The 24055-nt window shown below is 52.2% G+C and overlaps 1 protein-coding gene across 2 annotated transcripts in view; it reads right to left on the reverse strand.

The window, feature by feature from the left end:
• The window catches only part of Glis1 (GLIS family zinc finger 1), a 189202-nt gene that overhangs the window by 13572 nt on the left and 151575 nt on the right, over positions 1-24055 (reverse strand). For both annotated transcript variants that reach the window (XM_042055360.1, XM_038335378.1), the window contains exons 4-5: positions 4676-4837; positions 488-598 (exon numbers count right to left, since the gene is read on the reverse strand). In XM_042055360.1, coding sequence (XP_041911294.1) covers positions 488-598; positions 4676-4837 — 273 coding nt within the window. The remainder of the gene's footprint in view (positions 1-487; positions 599-4675; positions 4838-24055) is intronic.

Below are 24055 nucleotides of genomic sequence, written 5' to 3' on the forward strand. Positions count from 1 at the left end.
TGCAGGTGGGACCAGAGTTCACACCCCTAAACCATTATCCTTTATGGTTCCTGGTGCCTCTTCCTGGGACCTTTCTGTTCCCTTGCATATGGGCCAAGGCCCTTTATCTGTGCCAGGCAGAACCTCCCTGCTGTCATCAGTATCATATGGCAAGGAGCCTCAGGCCACTGGAAACGGTACTATCTGTGTCTTCTCTCTTCCATCTTCAATGCCTAGCCCAAGCTGGGCATGACTGTTGTCACGGTTAGGGGTGCCAGCTTTTGGTGGGTGACTGTCAAATCGGTTGAGGTGATAAGGGCAGGGTTGTGGACTGGTACACTGGGTGGGAGGCAGATATTGTTCTCCCAGGCAGATGGGAGAACAATAGTATTTACAAGTGTGTAAGAGAGTGGTGTGCACACGGGCGTGAGGCACTTGTTCTGATGTGGACAAGCAGCTGGGATTAGAGGTGTCTGCAGAGATAGGTCTTGGCTTTGTGGCCGCCTACCTTCTTACGGACCTGCTGTTCCTTGGCTGAGTGCGCCTTCACATGCTTGCGGAGGGAGCTGGGGTCCGTGTAGCGCTTGGAGCATCCAGGGATCTGACAAGCATATGGCTTCTGTAACATCAGAGAGGCATGAGAGGCAGGTAAGAGGTCACTGCTCAAGGCGAAGGTCCCCTATATGACCTGCCACGGGAAGGATGAGTGGGTAAGGCACCTGGCCTGGGAGAGGAGGGGCTCTGTGTCCCCCACTCTGACACCGTGTTGGGAGTGCAGGTGAGCTGCCTCCTATCTGCAAGAGGGGACTGACTGAGCTTTGCAGTCTTCCTGACTCACACTGGCTGTGACAGTGGCTGTGACAGGTGTCCTCACAGCTTAGCTTCACAAAAGCAGTGTGTGGAGCAGGGGTACACAGGAGCTTGTCCCGGGCGGGAGAATGAAGGGAGGACATCATAGGGCCAGCCTGGATTATTCCTCTGGCAGGTCCAAGTGGCACTATGGACCACAGCCACTAAGGTCCTCCTTCCAATAACTGGGAGACCAGAGGGAGCTGACCTCAAAGAGCACAAGCTAGGAACCTGATGGCTGTGCTGTCTACATGGCCAAAGCCCCTCCATGTGACCATCCCACTGCCCTGGAAGGCGTACAGGGGACCCCCCGCCCCAGTCAACCCCCACTCCTCCAGGGTCTCCCCTAATATCTCCCCATGCAGCACCCCACTGCTTTTCTCATAGACGGCCATGGTCCTCAGACCCTCGGATAATCAGAAGCTAGATCATTTCCAGGCACTGACTGGGGTCTTCCTCCTCCCACTGTCCCCACACATACCCCACAATGTTCCTCCTGTCACCTCTTTAGCCTTGCTCAGATCCTGTTTTCTAGATTGGTCTGAGATTCCTACAGGCCACACTGCCTACCTTCTGCTGTGAGCTCATCCCACTGTCCCTCTGCTTTCTAGTGAGGGAGCCGTCTAAGCCTGGCCATGTTCCAGAAGACCAGGGAAGGGCAACTCATGGCCCTGTCTGCACCTCACAGTTCAGGGGCTTTCATGAGGACCAACCTGGGGTCCCCAACTACTCCTGGGGCATGAAGTTCACAAGGCTTCCTTTTAAAAACACACTGAGTGCTTCAGAGCCCTTAGGATTGCCTCCTGGAACGGCAGTGTGTGTGTGTGTGTGTGTGTGTGTGTGTGTGTGTGTAGGAAATGGCACCTCTCAAGAGTAAGCCCCAGGGACTGCCATGCCCAGTCAGTGGACACACCAAGTGGAACTGCCCACAAAGCCTCAAGGCAATTCTGTCCCCGCCAGAGGTAGGGATGCTGGAAGAGGTGCCCACTGTCCGGGGCCTTGTGGGGAAAAGCAGAAAGAGATGACCGGAACCATACCTTGGAGCTGCCACGGAGATTGCCAGGTTAAAGAATGGAGAACAACAAAAAGAGAGAGACAGGCGGTAAGAAGGTGACTAGGCCAACAGGAAGGCGGGGGGGGGGGGGGGCCGGCGCGAGAGGGAGGCCTGCCTTGGACTGCCCACCACCTGCTGCAGCATGCGAGTTCCACATGCTTATACAGCCCCTCCACCCTAACACACAATCCCAGGACACTCTCCCATGAGCCCTGCCCTGCCCTGCCCTGCCCCTGAGCTGCCTGGCCCCAGGCCTGGTCCTCTGGGAATGCTGATACAAATCCACACACTTTGGTCTAAAAGCAAACAGCTCTGTGTGGCAGGCACACTCGCTTGGAAACAGGGCAGCAAGACCCATCTTTGTGTTTGTTTTTCCAGAGCTTGACGTGCATAGAACATTCCTCAGGCCCATCTCCCTTGAGCCCCCAGGAAACCCCGTGGCTGTCCCAAACCACCAGCCAAACCCTAGGCCCGGAATCCCCATACAAGTTCCAAGACTGGGGCTGTGTTATTCCTGCCAACAAGGCTACTCTTGTCTGGACAGAGCTCTATCTCTGAGGGCTCTCCAGGTTCGGTACTGCTAAACACTGGCCACCCATGGTTCCCATACCTGCCCATCAGCACTGCTCCAGCTGAGCAGACATCACAACCAGGAGGTGTGTGTGTGACTCTCCATTAGGAAGCTTTCTTCTCTCAGTGCTTCCGAACAGGCCCCATCCTGCTGCTGGGGAAACCGAGGCCCACACTGGGAATGGTGGCTGCCTGGGGTATGGTTGGGGTATCCGGTTGACATTAAGTCCCTAAGTGACAGACTAGGAAAGAAAGGGCTGCCCTGTTTGCTATATCCCCTCTCTTTCTCAAGAGGCAGAGCCAAAATCAGAGCTGAAGCTTGCTTTCTCCACTCTGTCCAAAGAACCAACCTCCTTCCTGCCGTGGGCCCCGTGTTCTCTGAAGCCAGGGATAGCTGGGACTATGGTATGTGTGAGCCTGACTGCTGACCCGAAGGCTGCAGGCTGGGACATACATGGTCTAGCAACAAGGAGCTGCCCTTGCTACTTAGGAAGAGGGTGGGGTGTGAGTGGGTCCCCTAGACCTGCCAGAAACTTCTTAGATAGATGAAGGCCTGGGGTAACCCTGTGGGCTGGTGTGGACCTGACCTGACCTATCCCTCAGGAGCTCTGTTCCACAGGCTCAGTCTAAATACAGTAAGGACAAGAATAAGGAATGAATAGGAAACTAGAGAGGCCATGGGGACATGCCCTAGACCTGGGAGGTGGGGGTGGGGCAGAGGCCCACTGTTGGATGCCTTGTGCCCTCTGTAATATTCACTGCCCCTCTCAGGGACAAATGCAGAGTGCCAAGGGCCCCCAGGCTGAAAAGATGACCAAGGGGAAGGGAACTTGGGAGTACCAAAGCTTGCTTCAGGTCTCGGTCAGCCTTAAGGGGAGGGAGTTGGTTTTGAGTTGGGGACAAGGACTATTCCTTGCCATTCTGTCCCCTCTGCTGAGACTCAACCCTTCAAACTTTTCTAGTAAAGAGCCCTGCGCTTGGAGTCAGCCAAGTGTGCATTTGGCTCTGTCACTTGTCTGTCATTGACACAGATGCGATCTGACTTGGGTCTCAGCTTTGCTTGAACTGGGACAGGTGTGTGACACTATGGGGCCGGCAGGAATAAAGAAGGTACAGCCCAGGGCCTGGTCTGGCTCCAAAGCAGGTAATTTTTTTTTCCCGTTCACGTTTCTGAATCTGGTTTCCCAGCTGTGAGATAAAGGGAGGACTCTGTCCCTTCTCAGGTTTGACCTCTGCTTTATGGTTTCGAACTTGCACTAACAGCTCAGTTACCCTCTTGGGCATCTGTTTCCTCATCGGCGTATTGGACAGGGTAAGTATCAACTGGTGCCTAGCCCCACCCCAGCTTCCTGCACATCTGCAGCAGAGCAGAGAACCTGCTTGGAGGTCCAGACGTGGGGTTTTCTAGCAGACTCCAGCCTTGTGCTGCACACGGGGTTGGGATCCTCCCAAGGGATACGCCACTTTGTCCAGCACCTGTGAGACTGGCACGAAGACTGAGTCTGTCACCCTCACCAGAGTCCAGCCATGAGAACCCCTAAGCCCACCTTCCTCCTGTGTCAGGTGGGTCAGGGGACCTTGGTAATAGGGTCAGTATAGGGACGGCATTCTTGCTGATGTCCTTATCTGCACAGGGGACACGTGGGGGCATCTGGGACAGAGCTGTGGGTCTCTGCTGCTTGGCATAACCAAGGACAGGGAAGTAGAAATAGACGATATGGGATGGTCAGGCTGCTGTGGCAAGATGGATCTTAAGTGTCACCAACTACAACTCTTTACGGGGCAATGATGTCCCCAAGTAAGGAGTGGGAAGAGCAGGATGCAGACGTAGTTGGCCTGCCAAAGAGAGACTGGATGTGAGAGCACCCGCTTACCCATAAGGCCTCAGGCCTGGGCTGGTTCATGGGCCATGTAGGGTAATCTCTACTGGAGGCCTCTGTTAAATTTAGTCCACCCATCCACATCCTCAGAGGACATATGGCCATACCCAAGTCATTTGTGTTTGTCACAACTGGAGGATGATGGGGGAAACTATCTCAGTAGAAAACCAGGTAGCCTACTAATTATCCTATAATACAAAGAACACGCCCTGCCCACTCCTGCCAGATCATCTCCTGCCCCGTGTTACACAGCCTGAGCACAGGCAGAGACTCCACCTAGAGAGAGCAGGGTCTATGTGCAGCCCGATTCCACCCCAGGGCCTCCACACTCGGGCCTACCTACCGTGTCGAGGTGGGTGCGTTGGTGCTTGGCACGGTCGCTGGAGTTGCTGAAGGCCTTCTGGCAACCTGGGTGCTGGCACAGGTACGGCTTCTCGCCTGTGTGGCTCCGCAGGTGGATCTTCAGGTTCTCCAGGCGGGAGAAGGCTTTACTGCAGCCTTCGAACTGCAGGAGAGGCTGATGAGGGGTGCCCTCAGCCCTGAGGGCCCACCCACCTGGGAACAGCACCCCAAACCACCTGCTGTCCCCTCTAAGCATCTGGGAGCGCTGCCCCAGCCAAGTGTCCAGGGCTAAGACTCAGAAATTAGCCACCGGGGCCAAAGACGACCTTCCTGCTTCTGACTCGGGGAATAACAACTCACACACGTGCAAGCTGTGTCTCCTGGGGTCAGCAATTCCAAGGCAGGCCATGTCTGGGCATGGAACTCCAGAAGGAAGGAGTCCAGCCTGGACTGGAAGGGCTCTATCCCCAAGAGGCTTTGTGGGGTATGCCGCAACCTTGATTCTGTCTCTGCCCCCCCTCACCAATGGTGAGGCTGTGGCTATCCATGAGGGACCACACACGGGCATCATCCTTGATAACCCTGTGAGACCAATGGTCACATCTGTATACTGAAGTGCCTGAGTCTTCATCTGGTCACTTAGCTGATCTACACTCACCATCCAGTATGCTGTATGCCGAGTACTGGACATGTAGTAGACACAGCACAAATGTGAAACGGTTCCTGGCAGAGAACGTGTGGAGAAACGAGTCACCTAGTTCATCCTCCATGGCCCCAACCGTCTGTCCCTGCAACCTCTGCCAAGCCTGGACCTCTCCTCTATATGCCCTCACATCAAGTCCTCCCTGCCTGCTCACCACAGCTACCCAGGAGCCTTGGCATACCAATATAACCCTATAAGGCCCTCTCCTTACAGACCTGACGTTCTGCCCTGCGGCCTCCCCGCCTGCCTGCCTCTCTGCCCGTCCTCCTCTAGCAGAAGGCAATCTTCAGCCTTTGTTGACGCAGGCGGCTCAACAAGGAAGGTCACCTCTCCTGATTAGCCCCCTAGCCCCTGCTCAGCCCTCGAGGTCCAGCTCAGAGACTGGCTGAGGCAGCAGTACCAGCCTTTAGTGTGGTGTTGCTGACTGTCCTCGTCTGCCCATGCCAGCCTGCCTTCTGGCTATGTGTACTTCAGGGTGCGGTAAAGCTCCACCGTGGCTGGCATCTGCTGCTCCAGTCATGGCGCTGGTGTTTAACTACAGAACTCAGAAGCACGTGACATCAATGTCCTCATATTGGTTAAGTGACCTGCCCAAGGTCACATGCCAACACAAAGCTAAGGTATAGGCCAAATGTGATGTCAAAGCCTAGGTGGGTGTCTGTGCTTGTTGAGAAGGAAAAGACTGAGCCATTGGATTTCTCCCCATGTCCAGGGCTGATATGCCAGCCATGAGCACTTATCCCAGGTTAGGACCCATGTGACTACAGTCTTCTGGCACCAGGTCCCCTTGGGCTGCTAGTAGCAGGCAGCTGGGGACAAAGAGGGGGGCAGCCATGTTCCTTGTGGGCCAGGGCTTCTCTAACTTCCCCCTAAGGGGAAGGAAGTCACTAAAGATTCTGTTGTCTCCCTCTCTCCTGAGCTGCTGGCTATTCTTTGTCAACTTTAAAGGTACTAGGAAGTTTGGGATGTTTCTGGAGAGAAGTCTGTGGACAGAGGTAAGATCCTGTGGTCCACCTGGCTTATGATCTTGTCCCCAGAGGGGCAGGGCCTGGGAAGGGATCAGGGTCAGATGTGTACTCTGGGAATTAGGGGGACAGAGTCATATGGGAATTAGAAGGAACACAGTCTACAAGGAATGGGGACAGTGTCTTTCTCACACACACAAAGAAGTCACCTTCAGCTGTTAGTGGTATGGAGGACTTGGGGAAGGGACAGAGAAGGGAGTTGCTGCAGTCACAGAAGAGGACTGCCACCCAGGCAAGAGCAGCAGCCATAGCAGAATTTCCTGTATAGCCACAAGGACACAGACGAGTCAGAGACAATGACCCCTTGGGTGTCACGGTTCAGACTGTTGCTGGGGCCAACCTAATGTAAGCTTCTGCAGCTGGGTTTCTAGTTATGGAGCCTGGGCCTGTTCCTTTATCAGAACAAGAAATCCTGGATGGGGAATAGCAGGTGGTCAGTTGCTCCCTGTTCCCCGACAAAGGCCTCGTGCCAAGTTCATCCCTACGGGAACCTGGGCAGGAGCAGGGTTTCCAATCAGCATCCGCCTTGGCCCTTTGTTCTGACTGACTGGTTTGGGAGAAAGGTTGTTGGAGGAGACCAATAACTCTTGTCTGCGTGATTTCTCTGACTTTGGGAGAGCCTGTCAGACTCTGGGGATCAGTTTACCTCTTTCCCACCAGGAATCTATGGATCTTTGTCTGGGCTTCCGAACACCTGCTTCCTCACCCCTGCCTTTGTTCAGACTGCACCCCTCCTGGGAAGCCTTCCCTTTCTACACTGACAATTTAATGTATACATTTTTTAGAAGTTCAGGATCTGTGTTAATGTCTTCCAGGATGCCACAAGTGCCTCTCCCACCCCATGTATCCCATACATCAGCTGTGGAGAGATGACACTGAACTTGCCAGGAATCTCCATCCCAAAGGCCTTCCGTAATATGTTATGAGGCCTCCGAGGACCTTTCCTTCCTCTGCTCAGCAAACACATGCCTCTTGTTTAAGCACCCCCACCTAGGAGGATCCTGCCTAACCCCACAGGCATTGCCCCTGCCTTCTCTCTCCATCTCTGTCCTGGAAGTGGCCTGACACTTCAAGGACATTTAGAGGAAGTGGCAGGAAGAGAATGGATGCTGCTTTATTCTTATCTGAGATAAAGACACACACAGATTCTGGCAGATCCACGCTCCCATCAGGACCAGGATCCAGATCTGCTCAGCCCTTGTAAGCCCTGTGAGCTTTTCTATTATCTCCATTCAACAGCTGCAAAGATGAGGTTAGAGCCAGGAGGCTGAGGGGACCATCGGGTCAGCGCTTCTGCCTGGCTCCAATGGGCCTGCTGCTTCTACAGCATATTGCCTTTTCCCGGTGGCCTTCTGCGTGTTTACAACCCAGCCCATCAGACGAGGAACTGAGGCCCAGTGGCAGCGAGCACAGTGACTACAGATACAGCCCTTGCTGCAGATGGCTCTGCTCGCTCACTGAAGAAGCCCAGGCAAGTCATTCTGTGAGTCTCAGTTTCCTCATCCGCAAACTGGGTGAACGCTAACCTTAGAGAGTAATGTGAGCCCTAAATGAAACCACACACATCAGTTTCTGATCTTGTCACTGTAGCTATCGTTTAAGGCCTCAGAGCAGGTTAAATGGCAGTCTTCCCGGGGTAGTCTTTGGCCTGTCACACCTCTAAGAGAGCTGCGTGCATGCGTGCGTGTGTGTGCACATGTGCACACGCCCTCCTGCTTCCCCCGATCCTCTTTCCTTTTCTTGCTCTGCACCCCTTGCTGTCCACTACCTGGCTAAGCCCTCACCATATTCTACCTTCCATCAGAAAAGGCACAAAATTCCTTAAAATCCCACACAGAGCAGAAGATGCTCAGCGATCTGAGAAGGGGCTGAATGTGGGGGCCTTCCAGTTGCTGGGCTGGGGATTACCAAAGCCTGCCCGAGGAGCTGAGCCCTGAGGCCTGGGCTTTGGCAAATGTGGTGCCAGGAAACTCATTTCAGGGAGACAGCAGGCCCAAGCACAGGCAGTTAGAGCTGCAGGGGCATCAGGGTTCTAGAGACAAATGCTGAGCCAGTATCAGGAGAAGCAGCGAGGGAGCAGAAATGGGAGCGTAGAGCTGGGCTGCCTTTAATTACATACAAAGTGAGTTCTCCATTGCTGATCCTTACAGGACACTCCTGTGCCATTACTTCCATGGCCCAGCAGACAATATGACGCTGGGCTGTTCACCTGGGGTGTTCCAGCATGGCTTCTGTTGGTGTGACCACCTTCAATCCCAATGCCAAAGCTAGGAACCTGTTTCCTTCTCCTTGACCCCAGCATCCAATCGGTCAGCAGCCCTTGGAGGTGCCATCTCTCCACTGATCGCCGCATGACTCACCTGGGAATCTACATAGCTACCTGCCTCCTCCCAGTCCACTGCCATATGAAAACTTAGCAATCGGATAATGTCTGCCCTTGACTCTTTTGTACCTTAGCATACATATATATCTCCATGTGTATGTATGTATGCATTCTGGCTAGTATGATCTGGCCCTGGTGATGCTTGACAGTGTCATCAGCTCTCATCCCACTGTGCTCCAGAATCTTGTGCACTGTGGTACCAATCTAACCACTACACACTCCGAGGGGATGTTCTCAGGTGAGTTCATCTCACCGGTCCAGAGCTCAGATATCTCCTGGGCTCATGAGGAGGGTGGTATTTGCAAATGAAAGCACGGATGTAGCATCCTTTGGCTCTTGGTCTTGATGCCACCAGTGGCCTTCAGACATTTCTGTGGACACATCTTGTTCAGGGTAAATTTAAACATGCTGTTTAACTACCCAGATAGACTCCAGGTTCATCTAGCTTGAAGCAAAGGCTCTCATCATGCATGGGAATGGGTGACTCTGGGGGGAAAAAAATAGAGAAGATGGTGTCTAATAGTCTCAAAGCATGTCGGGATGGGTGGCTAGGGTTTTTTTTTTTTTTCCTCATTCACCTGAAATATCAACATTGAAATGCATCCTAAGAGAGAGTAAAATAAGCTCAAAATACCAGGTATCGGCAATACCTCTTAGACACCTACCACAGTCTAGTGTTCTGTGTTTCACTGAATCAAGACAATGCACCCTGTCAGTGGGGTGACTTCCCAGCCCCACCCTGCAGATGAACGGAGTGAGGCTCAGAAAGGCGATGTCACCATATCACATAGCTAACTAGAGCTTGGATCTGACCTGAAGTGTGACTGTCATGGCTGTACATCCCCCTAAGCTCTTTGCTCAGTTCCTCAGGGAGCTCACAGAGCACCGAGATCAGGCTGTTAGGCGTTACTCTGGGATTTCAAACTGGGCCCAACATGGGTTCTGAGTCTCAGCAAACTGAGGCCCAGGCTGATGGTGGGTGTTGCTCTCTGTGGTGCTGCCACACAGAAAGGAAAACCCGGGCAACACAGCGGAGAGAAAAGCATGGCTGATCCACTGAGCGCAGCGCCTTGAAAGGCCCCGTTCCCACATGTGGGGCGTGTTACGAAAGAAGATTAAAATAATGGGGGAAAATACCCCGGGAACCGTGAAGCCCCAGACCATCTGGAGTTTTATAGTAACAGGCAGAGGAGAAATCAGCCTAATTGAAAAAAGTCCACTGCAATCCATTACTGCTGCGTGCAGCTCACAGTACGGAGGGCAGGAGATGAAAGGCAGAGGGGAGCCGTGGCTGGAGCCAAGGAGGCAGCATCTTCCCCTCCAGGCCCAGCCCAAGGACCCTTCCAGTCCTGGCTAGGGAGGGACTAGTCAAAGCCCAGGACCTAGCTCAGAATCTGCAGGACCGGTTAGGCTCTCAGCAAGTTGCCTTCTGAGCTGTTCGCTCATGAATAAGGGTTGAGGCCCTGCAGGAGAACCTTCTGGGTGGCGGACACAGTTGGCTCTGGTGATGATGTCTTTCCCTCTGGCCCCTGGGGAAGAAGCCAGGGCTCTGTTTCACACATAAGGTGTATGATGGCACCATGGAGGAACTCACACAGAACTTGGGCTAGTCACATCTCTGTCTTCATTTCTCTCCTCTCTAAATGGGGCCACCACAAACAGCTCTGACGAATAAATACATCGCTGTACCCAGAGTAGGACCTGGCACACACAGTTGGTGCCTAATGAACGTCAAGTTTCTTCCCTGGGGCTGACATGGCCCCAAAGGAAGGAAGGCCCAGTTTCTCATGCCCTGATGAGGAATCTGGATGCGGAGAATAAAGAAAAGGTTTGAGGGAATGGGGCGTCAGGCAGGGCAGGGGAGGAAATGCCTCCAGATTTGGCATTTGCCAGTGACTTGCTTCTAAACAAACACATTTCTGGTTTAAGGGTAAAATATATTAGGTTACAATAGCCTGGCAGGCCATTCAGAGATCAACTTCTCATTCTTGTACAAACTTTTAAGTTACTTTACAGTGATTTAGATGGGAGAAATGTGCGGTGCCAGATTCTTTTCCAGGATGTCAAACAACGCTGTGCTTGGCCAGCTTTAAAGGCCAGCCATCCGGGGATTGAGGGCTACTCCTCAGCCGCCCACCCTGGGGGAGACTCAGGCTGGCCGTACCATCCTAGGATCCCCTCGTGGCTTTCACAAGGTTCTTCAGAGCCGTGGGCTGTGCCAGGCCTCTGGGGACAGTCAAAGCATGAAGGGGAGAGACTAACATGGAAGGTTTGAGGATGTGGGGCTGAAGGACACTGGCCTAAACTGTGAGGCCTCTGGGGTCGGGGGGTCTAGTCTAACTCGGGGCACAGAGAATGACCAGGCAGCTGAGTGCAGGAGAGGACTCTGCCCTGTAGCAGACATTTGTATCACATTTGCTATATTCCTGGGACCAGAGCAGACTCCCTCAGCACCATCTCCCCGATCCCATTATGTAGGCAGAGTGATTTACTTCATCAGAGGTAGAGACTAAGCGCCAGAGATTTTAGGTTGCATGCGAGAGTCCTTGAGCTCATTAAGGATGGAGTCTCTGTAGCTTGAGAGACACTCTCATCTCAGGCAGGCCAGTGTGGCAATCTCTTCTCGCTTACCCAGCTTCCAGGAGCCTTTGAAACCACCCAGAGAAGCCGGCAAGCTGTGGCAGAGTGGGACACAGAGCAAGGCAAGGGAAAAGGGGGACAAAGGAGTTATGCCTGTCCTGGGAAGGGGGTTCTGAGGCTGTGGAGCCTGGACCTTTCCTTACCAGGCCCACCTTGAACATAAACGCTTGTCCACAAAAGAAACAGATTTCCATTCCTAGTAGTTGAGGGAGACCTAGAGATTTGGTGGTCAGTCAGCGAGAACCCAGATGGCCTGCCTTCCAGGGGTATGTGGAGAGACTTGGCTTATGGGTCAGAGTACCAGGAGGGGAGACAGAGCAGACTAGCTCTCTCTCTCCTATGCATCACACCAGGTCACCATAGAGACCCAGAATCACAGACACACGCGCATCCTACAATTGACACTTTTCCTCTCAACCTAGCAATCAGTATGTCAAAGATGGAGTTAGGACACCAGCACACAAACACAGATTCACATACCAAGACCTAGATATTCTCTCGTACACATGCCCTGCACATATACTCTACATATTCCCCACCAGACACCACACCACTCATGACACACAGGCACACACACACACACACATTCTTGTACATATACCCCAAACACACAAGTCCCAGATACCAACACCTGCACACAAACATGCCAACTCTACAGAAACACTCACTGATACATGGCCTGTGCGCAACACAACACGTGCAGAAACTGACACACATGTGGAGTAACAGTAGCCTCAGGGTAGCCAATGCATGTGTACTAGAAGAAAGGCTCATCATCTGGAGACAAAGGCTTCCACGATGACACCTCAGCATCCAGACACCCACTAGTACGGTCAGGCTCCAAGACTGTTGTTCTTTTGTCTTGGCCTCAGAGAGCTCTAGGAGGTCACACAGAAGCTGCAGGGGGAAGAAGCTAGGTCCACTGGCTCCTGACATCCCCAAGGGAACCAGATTAGGCTGGGTTTGGATCAGGCAGAGCGCCCGTGAAAACCCTAAGACAGTGGCCTTTCTCCTGGCCTCCCTAAACCATGCCCAGCTCCCAGTCTGCTCCAGCTCAGGCCACACTGCCCTGCCCTAAGCCTACACCCATACGGCCCACCACCTCAGAAAGCTCCTGATTTGCTGTCCAGCCCTTCTGGTTCTTTCAGGTGTGGCTCATACTGAGGCCCTTCCTAAGCCTCCTTCCTGCTGACCTGCCATGAGCTCCCACTGTGCCCAAGTGGACTTTCCCTGTTCATGCACTGTACATTTCTTAGGGCCTTGCTTGAGGCCCTGGGGCCTCACATCACACGCATTACAGATTAAAGCCAATGTCACAGTGACAACCTAGGTCCCAGGCCTCAGCCCTGGATGCCCTCAAACTAGTGAAGGACGGTGACAAAAGCGGCAGCATTGCATTTATGTTCAGCCACAGGACATCCAGTTAGAGAGGGAACAAAAGCTAAGGAGAACCATCCTGGTGGCCACCGCCTCAGTGTGCTGAGCACCTTTCTTCCCTGGTCCCATCAGGATCACAACAACCCCTGGGGAGGCAAGACTAGGTTTCTGTCTTTGAGATGGGTAAACAGAGGCACTGAATGGCAAGGAAATGACCTAAGGGCTGAGCCTCAGTAAGTGGAGCAGGTATCCACACCTCCACAGCTCCTCCAGTGGCCTGTGAGCTGAGGAAGAGGAGAAGGCCTACATGCCAGTCAGAGGCCTCTGTTCTATGGCTCATGCTCAATAGTGGAGAGGGGCCTGCTGTCAAAAGTTCTGCTTATGGCCCACTCTGCAGTGTCCACAGTGATATGCGGTAACCTAGCCACACAGAAGCCTTCACTAGGCCAGGAACCCTGGGAAAGTGCCTTCCCCCACTAGGCCTCACTCGGTTCTCATCTGTAGAGTGTGTGTGTGTGTGGAAGAGAAAGAACTGTACCTCTACTTTAGGGCCAGGGAGTGGAGATGACTCAGCAGAAAGTAGAGGACCAGGAAGTGGAGGTGACTCAGCAGAAAATAGAGGACCAGGGAGTGGAGATGACTCAGCAGAAAGTAGATGACCAGGAAGTGGAGATGACTCTGCAGAAAGTAGAGGACCAGGAAGTGGAGATGACTCTGCAGAAAGTAGAGGACCAGGGAGTAGAGATGACTCAGCAGAAAGTAGAGGACCAGGAAGTGGAGACGACTCAGCAGAAAATAGAGCTGACTCAGCAGAAAATAGAGGACCAGGAGGTGGAGATATTCAGCAGAAAGAAGACAGGTGCAAACTCTTGGCGTTTGTGCAACTTCAGGACAAAGTGGAAAGAACTCTACAGACCAGATGAGTCATGGGGTTATTATTTCAAATGATGCTTCTGCCATAACCCCACATGAGATAAACCCACACAAGAGTGCCCAAGATGGTGCCTGGTATAGCATGGATATGTGTGAATCCCTGTAAAAGGAGAAATAAAAACAAGGAAGAAGCATGACCCAGGGAATTCCTTCTCCCTTCCTTATCTTTATCTAGAGCCTGATTCCAGAGCAGAGTGGGGCAGCAACTTGCTGTCCAGTGGTGGTCACCCAGGTTAGTGTGAAAAAGCAAGGGCTCCTGAATTCCCATCTTCCAAACAGTGCTCTGGCCAGGACAGAGAGGGGAACAAGAGCATGGACATAGTAGGGATCCCCCAAAGTAGGGTGGCTTTGCACTGTGCAGTCCCATCACTGGGGCCAAGCCTTGGGGGCACTGGCAGCACTCTGTCTAGCCTGGCTGCCCTTTTGGTGGTTTCTGTGTGTCTCAAGGAGGTCTGCCCCACCCAAATGTGGAAGACTTAGATGGATGGAGGACAAGTGGACTCTGGCCAGAAATGGGGTAGGGTGGCTTAGCAGGTGTTGGTGTTAGAGACAACTGAAGGTTCTCTAGTATTACATAAGTCTGCATGTCCCAGAATAGAGAGAATGCTAGGGAATTCTGGGTACTGCTTGGTGGGTTCCCTGGCACAGAGGCCTGAGCTGTGGTAACCTTAAAAGCTAAATCTACTTTCCTCACGTTCATGAACTTCATATTGAATTCTGATATAAGGAACATGGACGACACCCAGTGTCCTCTATGGGAAACACAGACAAGGAAGACTGTTTGTGTTTCCCATAGGGGACACACATGCTGGCATTAATGACACACCTCAGTCAGCTTCAGCAGCCTTATCTAGCCCTGCTTGGCTGATTTTCAGACTCCCCTAGTTAGAGGGGCCACAGTACCCCTTTTCTTCGATGAGGCATCTAGGGATGCCCAGCACCAGGGTTCTTACAATGTACTGGATCAAAAGCGAAGTGTTACAGGGATTAAGGAAACACTACGCCATAAAAGAGACTAGAGAAAAAAACAAATGGTTACTAAGTCATCAGAAAACAACCTTAGCAGTCACCGCCACCACAATGAGCATCTGAGTCAAGGCACAAATGTAATGGTTTAAGTAAAATGCTGCAGGTCCCTGAGGGGCGGCAAAGGGCAGTGGGTGCTGAGACCACAGCAGGCCACGAAGACAGCCTGGTCCCAGGCAGGAAGCCCCATGGCGGGTGAGAAACCAAGACAGATAGGCACACCATGCAGAGTGAGTTGGATATTTATTTAGTGGGTTATGGAAGGGGAAAGGAGGAGAAGAGGAGAGGGAGAGAGGGGGAGAGAGAGAGATGGAAAGGGAAGGACTCAGGCTGGAAGCTGAAGATCAGCTTGCCTCAGCAGAACTGGGGAAGGAGTGGGCATGGTTTGTCTCTTAAAGACAGGACAGACCATTACAACTGGTGTCTCCTAAAACCGTAGATCTCTAGCAGTACAGCCCAGCCTGGACTGGGATCCGAAAAGGCCAAGGCTTTTAGCTTCCCCAGGGGTGCCAGAGAGAAACACACTGTTGTCACCACACAGAAGAACCAGTTATAAAAACCAAACAGCCATGTCTATGCGATAAGCAAGTCCCTGAGGGGAAGTGTTCACTGTACCATGCTCCTCTGAGCTCTGGGGACATGAGGCACTTTCTGGGAAAGCCAGCTGCCCAGATGCCTGGCTCAGCAGAGCCTCACCACCTCAACTCAGGGGACAGCTGGAACTCATTAGCATTATGTCAGGAATAATGTGAAATTAAAACATTTAGCTTTGGCTTCGAACATAGAGAAAGACGAAAAGAGAAGGATGCCATCACACTGAGCTGCTCAGCTGTGATGTGGGCACCAGTAATTCACAGAAAAGAAATTGTTGCTTGGCACTTGGACCCAGGCAGGACCCTGAGACTGTCAACAGGGCTGAGAATAGAAAGTGGCATCTGCAGTGTGGTCCAGGAGGAAGCAGGCTGAGTATAGCCCAGGATCCAAACTAGGGGAGGCCTCCTATACTCCATACGCCCTGCCCAACTCTCCTTCTGGCTTCTCTGTGGCTAATCTGGCTCCTGGCGAGTGCTGTGCATCACCCTTCATGTCAATCATTTGCCCCATGGCCAGACATTCTCAGACTGCCAGCCTGCTGTTATTATGGCTCAAAACCCATTCTGAGCTTAGAATAAAAGCACAGCCTTCCATCCCCCTGTAGCCCATTCCTTGGTATACAGGGACTGTATAACTTGACTTTTACAACAATGTTCCCTCATCCTGAAGTCCCTGTAAGTGTCAGGGCTCAGCACCAAAGAGGGTATCACAGCAGGGACCTTTAGGGAGAGTCCTGAGCCTCCTAAGGACTGCCCAGAGAACCTATCAGGCCTAGCTGGGCCTCCAAAGGCCCTCATGGGACAGGTAGAGACACCTAGCTGTCAAAAGGCTTACCAAGGCTTCCTGTCCCCCTACATCTGGCAGTGTGTGTATCCCTGTAGTCCCAGGCAGGATCCTCCTGCTCACGCGTTTATCTTGGTGGGCAGAGTATCTTGTAGTTACCTGGGTCTGTATTCAGATTCTAGCACCCCTGTAAGGCTCTAATTGGTACAAACCATCTCACTCCAGGCTTTTGCATGCCCGCTCCATCACGAGAGTGGTAAGGATGAGACGCCTCAGTGGGCTACAAAGAGACAGCGCCAGACACTGTTGAAGCACTGCCACCCATAGTCCTCAACACAGACCTAGAAACTGAGGATTCAAGGCTGTAGGGGACAGGGATTTGGAGGGAGGTGGGTACCCGGATATACGAGAAAGCAGTCCAGGCAGCTCCCAAGCCTACTTGGCTGGTGACATAGTAGAACCTACTGGAATTCACTCATCATTCATTCACTCATTCATGTCCCACACACCCAGCTAACTGTGCATGGTTAGATGTTCAAAATACACTGAAAAAAAAAAAACAAGAACAGGATGGCTCCATTTAGTAAGGTGTATTTATCACGTGATAGGTTAAGGCCTGGAAAAACGTCCAAAATAACAGTTCTGAGTGGTGCCAGCAGGGTTAACGTTCTTCGCTACACTCTGCTATCTTCATATTTATTCTTACTCTCTCACATTTTAAACTGTGGAATGTTATAAAAAGTTAGTGGGCACTGCAATCCTTTAAGGTTGCAATTCTAGACTTCTCTCGGCTCAGCATATAACTTCGGGCTACAGGATGTACCTACCCTCCATGAGTTAGTAGAAGATCCGAGTCAGGTTTGGAAGGGACATTTACTCCTGTCCTATGTAACAGCGTCTTTCATTCATGTTTGTGATGACTTCCAGAGAGGCTCTGAGAGCTAGGGAAGTGATGGGTGATGATCAACTTTAGAATGAATGAAGCCCACAGTGCTGACAGCTGCATGCCTGTATTGGGGACCCTTCCATTACTCCCTGGATGAACCGAAGGTCATGGATGAGCTCATTGAGCTCCTGGTTCACACACAGTAGCCAGGGATGACTGAAGCATCGGGGAAATAGAGTGGCAGGTTTAGTTAAAGGTGGGAACAGACGGCGAGGGCAATGGCTACACTGCAACCCCAGAATAACACTAAGCTGCAGAGCCCTGGGGAGGGGCAATGCACCTTCAACGCCCATTGCCACAGCCTCAAACACTGGAGCACATTCCTGAGTCACCTGTGTGGGGCCTGAGCTATAGATCAGGAGATAAGTTCAAGTCCCTTGCTTGCTGGCTCAGGACTTAGGCATGTCACCTGGTTCCTGAACTGGAGCAGATGGGGCCCTCTTTCCAGTAGACTGTGAGGACGAAGACATGATCGGAGTGGTAAGGTCAGTGAAGTGTTGGTCCACCACACAGAGCCAGTACCCATGTGCTCCTTCTCCTACCGTCATCCACGCAGAATGCATGTTACCCAGCAAGCGTCAGCTCATAGCCTCCTCTTCCAGAAGCCTCCCTCAGTTTCCCTAGGGTCCCCAGCCATGTCCTTCCCTCCATCACAGCCTCATGCTCAGCACAGTAACTCCCAGACCCTGTGCCTGTTCCTAGTGCTGTAGAAAGGAGTCAGACACAGGGCAGTCCTGGTCTTGACATGGCAACTGACAGGATGTATAGCAGAAGCTCCAGGAGGGTCCTGCTGATGGCAGCAAACTGCTCCATCAATGGCAGCCTTCTTGTCCCATCCCACTGCTGGGTAAGGAGAAAGGCTCTTTGCTTTTAAAATCATAGAGCATCTGAGGCAGAAGGACGCTACAGATAAGGGCTCAAAACTAAGCATCAGACTGGTGGTAGCCCAACAGAGGTGGCCACACCTCCAATTCTTCCAGCCCTGTGCTCTCTGACTGCTGGCCTTGGGCTACCACTCTTCTAGCAACAGCTTCCACTGGACAAGGGTGACAGGTAGCAGAGGCAGCAGTGGATGCTGCCAGGGCTGTCCTTCCCATCACGTTCACAGTGCTAGATGGCACCCTGGCCTTGAACTCCACTCCTCTACAGCAGGGGCTCTTGTGGAGGGACAGCAGTAGTTAGACATGTCTGTGAGACACCTGCTCCTATCACACACCCAACACTTCGACAGCAGCAGAGCTTTCGGCAGAGTCACACAGAACTCTGAGGGCCAGGACTCGGGACACGTCTGCTACCTGACACAATAGCTCTCCCTGTTGCGGGAAGCACCGCATCATGGAATACCAACTTGGTGACTCTGGGGTGTAGGCTGGGGCTTAGTGTTTTGTGTGCCTCTCTGCTCGAAACAGTTGTCGGGATCACCAGGGCAGGTGGCAGCCCTTTCTCATTAGAAACTGGGCTCAGGCCTGGCGGTGGTGGCGCACGCCTTTAATCCCAGCACTCGGGAGGCAGAGGCAGGCGGATCTCTGTGAGTTCGAGGCCAGCCTGGTCTACAAGAGCTAGTTCCAGGACAGGCTCTAAAAAAGCTGCAGAGAAACCCTGTCTCGAAAAACCAAAAAAAGAAAAAAGAAAAAAAGAAACTGGGCTCATCAGCTCCTGAAAGAGCTCACGTCACTGAGGGGAGGGTCTCCTGTGAGGGACAGAGGGAGGACTGTGCTCTCCATCCATACTGACTGTGGGCCCCGTATAAAACCATCACGAGCTATTCATTCTTCAGAACTCAAGCTTCTGCCATTCTGCCATTCTCTCTCATGCTATGCCACAGCCCCGGGCCTGGCCTAGCAGTAGCTCAGAGGTTACTGAGCTGGCCCCGGCCTTGGCCCCTGCCCTGTGAAGCTGAGCCGAGAGGAAGGTCAAGCCTGAGGCCAGATGTGCTGGGTGTGTTTCCTGTGGTCATCCAGAGGTTTCAGTAAAGCTCTTCAATCGCTCAGCAGAGAAGGAACACACACGACCATAAAACCCACCATGTAAAGCATATAATTCAGTGGCTGTCAGCATATTCACGCCTGGGCAACCATCACCACAGTGGTTTGTAGAACATTTTCACCCAAAGAAACACTGCCACTTGGCAGTCACTCGCTCCTCACGTCTCCCTCTCCCGAATCCCCAAGAACTGCAGACTTTCTACTCCTATAGATCATCTTTTTTTTTGACACTTATGTAGGTTGAGTCATATACCACGTGGGTTTTATGCCTGGCTTCTCTGGCTTAGCACCGTGTTTCTAAGATTCCTCTGTGCTGTGCTGCAGGGTACACAGTACCTCAGTCACTTTTAGGGCTTAGTAATGTTCTGTTGGGACCAGTAAAGATGGGTTAGTGGGTAAAGTCGATGGTTGTGCAAGCCTTGCAACTTGAGTTTAATTCCAGGAACCCACCTTTAAGTGGAAGGAGAGGACCAGCTACCAAAAGTTGTCCTGACAGCCACACATGCACTGTGGCAAGCATGCCCTGCCACAACATCACAAACAAATATAATAAATAAATACAGAAAATAAAGATAATAACAATTTAGACGTGTTCTGCTCTGTGGAGGTGTCAGACCTATCTGTCTGTCCACTGGCGGACATTTAGGCTGTTCTCTACATTTTGGGCTCTGATTAGTGAGGCCATGAATCTTCATGTGTGGGCTTGGATGTGGTCCTCTCTTTGGTCACTCTCTTCGGAGTGGAGTGACAAGTTCACACAGATGGCAGCCTGACGTCAGCTTGATCTGCAGACTGTTTTCTAAAGACAGGGCACTATCAATGTGTGAGGGTTCCAGGGTCCTCCACACCCCACAGCCCTCCTATAAAAGCCCTGTTTTTAGTTCCTGCCATGAAACCAAGCAGCGCCACACTGCTTCTTGTCTGCCATTTCCATTTTCCTGGTTAGCGTCGGGTATCGTGTTCCGGGCACCTGACCATGCGTATAACGGCCCAGAGACACATCGTTCAAGCCTTCGCCCATGCGAAACCCCAGCTGTTTGCCTTTTATTTCACTGAGCTGTAAGATCGCTACCATAACCCGGGTATGAACCCCTTCCCAGCTCTATGACTGCAAAGGTGGCTGCTTTTGCGCTGAATGAGAGCCACACATGTGATTCTCACTGCATGTGGGGCCATATTGAAGCCAGGAGAGCCAGAAACGTTTTCCTCCCACAGGTCCATGCTGTCATTCCCACACTACAGACAAGCAGACAGCCACAAAGCTGTAACCTCTCAGTGCATCCATCTAGGAAGTGGCAGAGTGGAGCTTGGGGCAGGAGGGACAACCATAGCCCAGCCTGCCAAAACTCCGGCAGGCAAGGGGAACCCCATGGGGCTGGCCTCAAGCAGCAGGAGACCCTGTAAAGAGGTGTGGCTCCCCCAACAGGTGTTAGGGCCACTAGATTGAGCCCAACTCTGAGGTTTCCTCTCTCCCCTGCCAACCCAGAGGGATCTGGATTTGATTTCATCCGGGAAGGAGTTTGTTTCCTTACAGGCATGCATGCGCCAATGGGTGGGAAAGGAATATTCTCCCACAGGGAGCACAGGCTGTGGTTCAGGATCCACCACCGCAAATCATGGATGATGACATTAGAGGGGGTTCAGCCGTGAGCATCCTGGGACCGGCTTTGCAGCAGTCAAACTCTGGCTCCAGACTGGGCATGGAGGAACACAGACTCAGGGGGACAGGTTCAAACTGTCCTCAGCCTTTCTCCATCGTAGACCCACTAACACTGGAGATCTAATGTTTTATGCGAGAAGATAGTTACTGAATGTTTTTTTTGTTGTTGTTGTTTGTTTTTGTTTTTTGGTTTTCCGAGACAGGGTTTCTAGAGCCTGTCCTGGAACTAGCTCTTGTAGACCAGGCTGGCCTCGAACTCATATATCCGCCTGCCTCTGCCTCCCAAGTGCTGGGATTAAAGGCGTGCGCCACCACCGCCCGGCCTGAATATTCTTATTGTAAACTACAAATAGCAGGCCCGTCCACCAGTTGGCTCACATAAGGGACTATAATACTGCTGTGTAAAACAATGCACATGGGAGATGCGCACGGGAGATTCTAGGTTCGCAACGCCGCACTTAACCGTGCTCATCGTTCATAGTCTTCCCTGCAACCCCACTGGAAACGTGAGAAACAGGGAGGTGAAGAACCTCATCCAGGATGAGGGCAAACCGGGACTTAAGCTCTTCTTAGTGGCACATCCTGCCAGCAGCCTGTCAAGTTACCCTTTGCTGAGTATTTACTCAGTCCAGATGCTGCGCTCAGCACTCCCTCTGGTAAGGCAGGAAAGGGCCAAATGACAGCCCCTGTCACGTGGCCGGGAGGCCTCTGCTCTTCCCCGCCCTCCGAGATTCTCCATGATTGTGTCACTTATACGAATAAATGGAATCATTTGCTTCTTGAAGTTACTGAGCCCCCCAGGAAAGTAAGGAGCCATCCTCTTGGGACCTATGGTGGCCCGTCCATACCACATGACCTATGCCTCTTGCTGAAGAAGCAGGCTGGGGGGGAGTCCCTCAGCCTCTATTGGACCCACTGGACCTTCAGTCCATGGAAGGGATGTTCCCTCAAGCCTCAGGTTCAATGGGGTGACTATCTCTGTCCTGACCCTCCCTGGGCTGCTGGGAAGATTCCAGGTCAGTCATTACTGAAGGTATCCCAGAGCCAAGGGGACCCACGAGACAGCTGCATGAGCAGAACCTGATGAGGGCTCAGAGAGCACTTTTGGCAGCGCCCTCCACCCTGCCAGGGCCTCCTTGAGCTCCACAGACCAGTTTTCTTTTGTTCTGCCCATGTTAAGCCTGACTTTCTGGATGCCCACCATCCCCTCAGACCTTTGCGGTGACCACACCTAAACCTTGACATCAGAGCTCTCTCCATTCTCTGAGCCTGTCCATATCTCCAAGAACTATCCTGCATGGCAGTTGCAACACCCATGTGGCTCTCAGTTTGAGAATGGTGTGGGGCATGAGAATCCAGCTAAACCAGCCACAGAATGTGGCTTCTCCTGCAGGAACTGGAACCCAAAACCAATCCTACTCACCCACCCAAAACACACACATGTATGCACACGTGTCCCCCACCACCACACACCACATAATGCACACGGAGCATCTAAGAGATCAGCTTCCTACACCCAACAGATATACAATGAATGCCTAGCACACACAGTATCTTCCCATACCCAACATACACACTGTAAGCACCCAACATGCACACACCAACTCTACCACCAGCATACACACAAGGAACACACACCAACTCTTTATACCCTAAAGATGCACAAAGCACACCCAGTACACACCAACTCCTTACCCCCAATATACATGTGCGCACACACACACACACATCTAACAATCCCTTATACATGCACAGGCCTCAATCACAGAGTTCACATCCAGTACACACGCACCAACCCTTTAGACCTAACACACATGTACCATATTGCTCAAGGCAAAGCTAATCATCCTACCACCCTGACACTGCAGCCCAAGTTAACCCTACTTGTTTTCCCCACTCACTACACATGCAACACTGAAAACATCCTCTCCAGCTTCCTCCAACACACACATGTCTAACTACACATGCATATCTAGTAGGTACATGCGCTCCTTAAACATACACCTAAGCACACACAGTACATCCTGTAGTATGTGTGTTATGGGGCATGTACTGGCTATAGAATGTGTATGGGATGTGGATACCTTGGATGTAGATGCGTAATGGTGCTTGTGAGCACACAGTATTTCTATTTCTACCCCAATACGCACATACCTAATTATATAAACCCTCCCACTCCATACCAAAACCCACACTTACATTCCCACAATCCTACAGTTAAGAGCCTTCCCAACCACACAACCTAAACATATATTCTGCAAACATACCTGCCCAACACACTTCAAATGCCCCACACTCATTCAGACCATGTAGACCTACAGTCATGTAGACACACAATGAGCAGACATGCAATCATGTGGAGAAATGACATGTCTCCTAATAAACTGAAAGCTTCACACGCACTGTCCCTGAGCACAAAGCCCTGAACCCTGACTCTCCCCTGCAGCATTTCCATGCCTCACGTATGCCCAGGTGTATGCTGCTATGGCTAGACAGTGTGCCACAGTGGGCAGAACCAGGCAGGTCCCTTCAAATCCTTGAGCAGGGCCCCTCCTCCATCCCTGCTGCTTCCGTGCCTGGACCAGCTCTGCACAGCAAGGCCCAGGTGGCAGGGGGAGGGGCAGCCCTCACCAGCCTCCCCTTGAATTCCTGCCTGCTCCAGGGGTTTACTCTTCCCTTGTTCATTAATGATTAAAATACTTTATGCCGACCACAAAGATTGTTGTCTTTGTCTTTCTGTCTTTATAAAAACCAGCAGATGCATTTGGGACCCTCCGGATCTCCTCGGGGTGATTTACATGGCCACAGCCAGCTCTCAGGGAAGCAAAGCAAACATTCCCATGGCCTAAGAGCCTCCCACCCCCATCCTTCTCGTCGAGGCCCCTCTACCCAGCCACAGTCACACAGGAGGCAGCCTCTTGTGAGGCTTTCTATTTTTGTCATCAGCCTCGGATGGGAGCTGGGCAGGGAGAAGCTACCCAGCACAGATGTCTTTTACACGGCTCCTTTAAATACGGAACAACCTGGGCCTCTGGAGGTCTACGCAGCAACCAATCCCTAGCTAACTGTGGGAGTGCCAGCATTCCTGGTCTCTCTTCAAACCCCAAACCCTGTCCCACAGCTCTGGATGGCCCCTGCGGAAGAGCAGGAAAGCTCCACTGTGCACCTGGACCGAAACAGGTGTGCTCAGACAGTTCAGTCTGGGCGTGGGTCACTTCCCTCAGATCTCCCAGAAGACGGGAGTCCATCCCAGGTTCCCCCAAACCCATCCAGCTTCAGTGTGCACAGCTCTCGGATGCTGTGCCCTGTCTGAGGCGGCCTTACCT

Source organism: Arvicola amphibius, chromosome 6 (assembly GCF_903992535.2).
Source record: "Arvicola amphibius chromosome 6, mArvAmp1.2, whole genome shotgun sequence".
Classification (NCBI taxonomy): Eukaryota; Metazoa; Chordata; class Mammalia; order Rodentia; family Cricetidae; genus Arvicola; species Arvicola amphibius.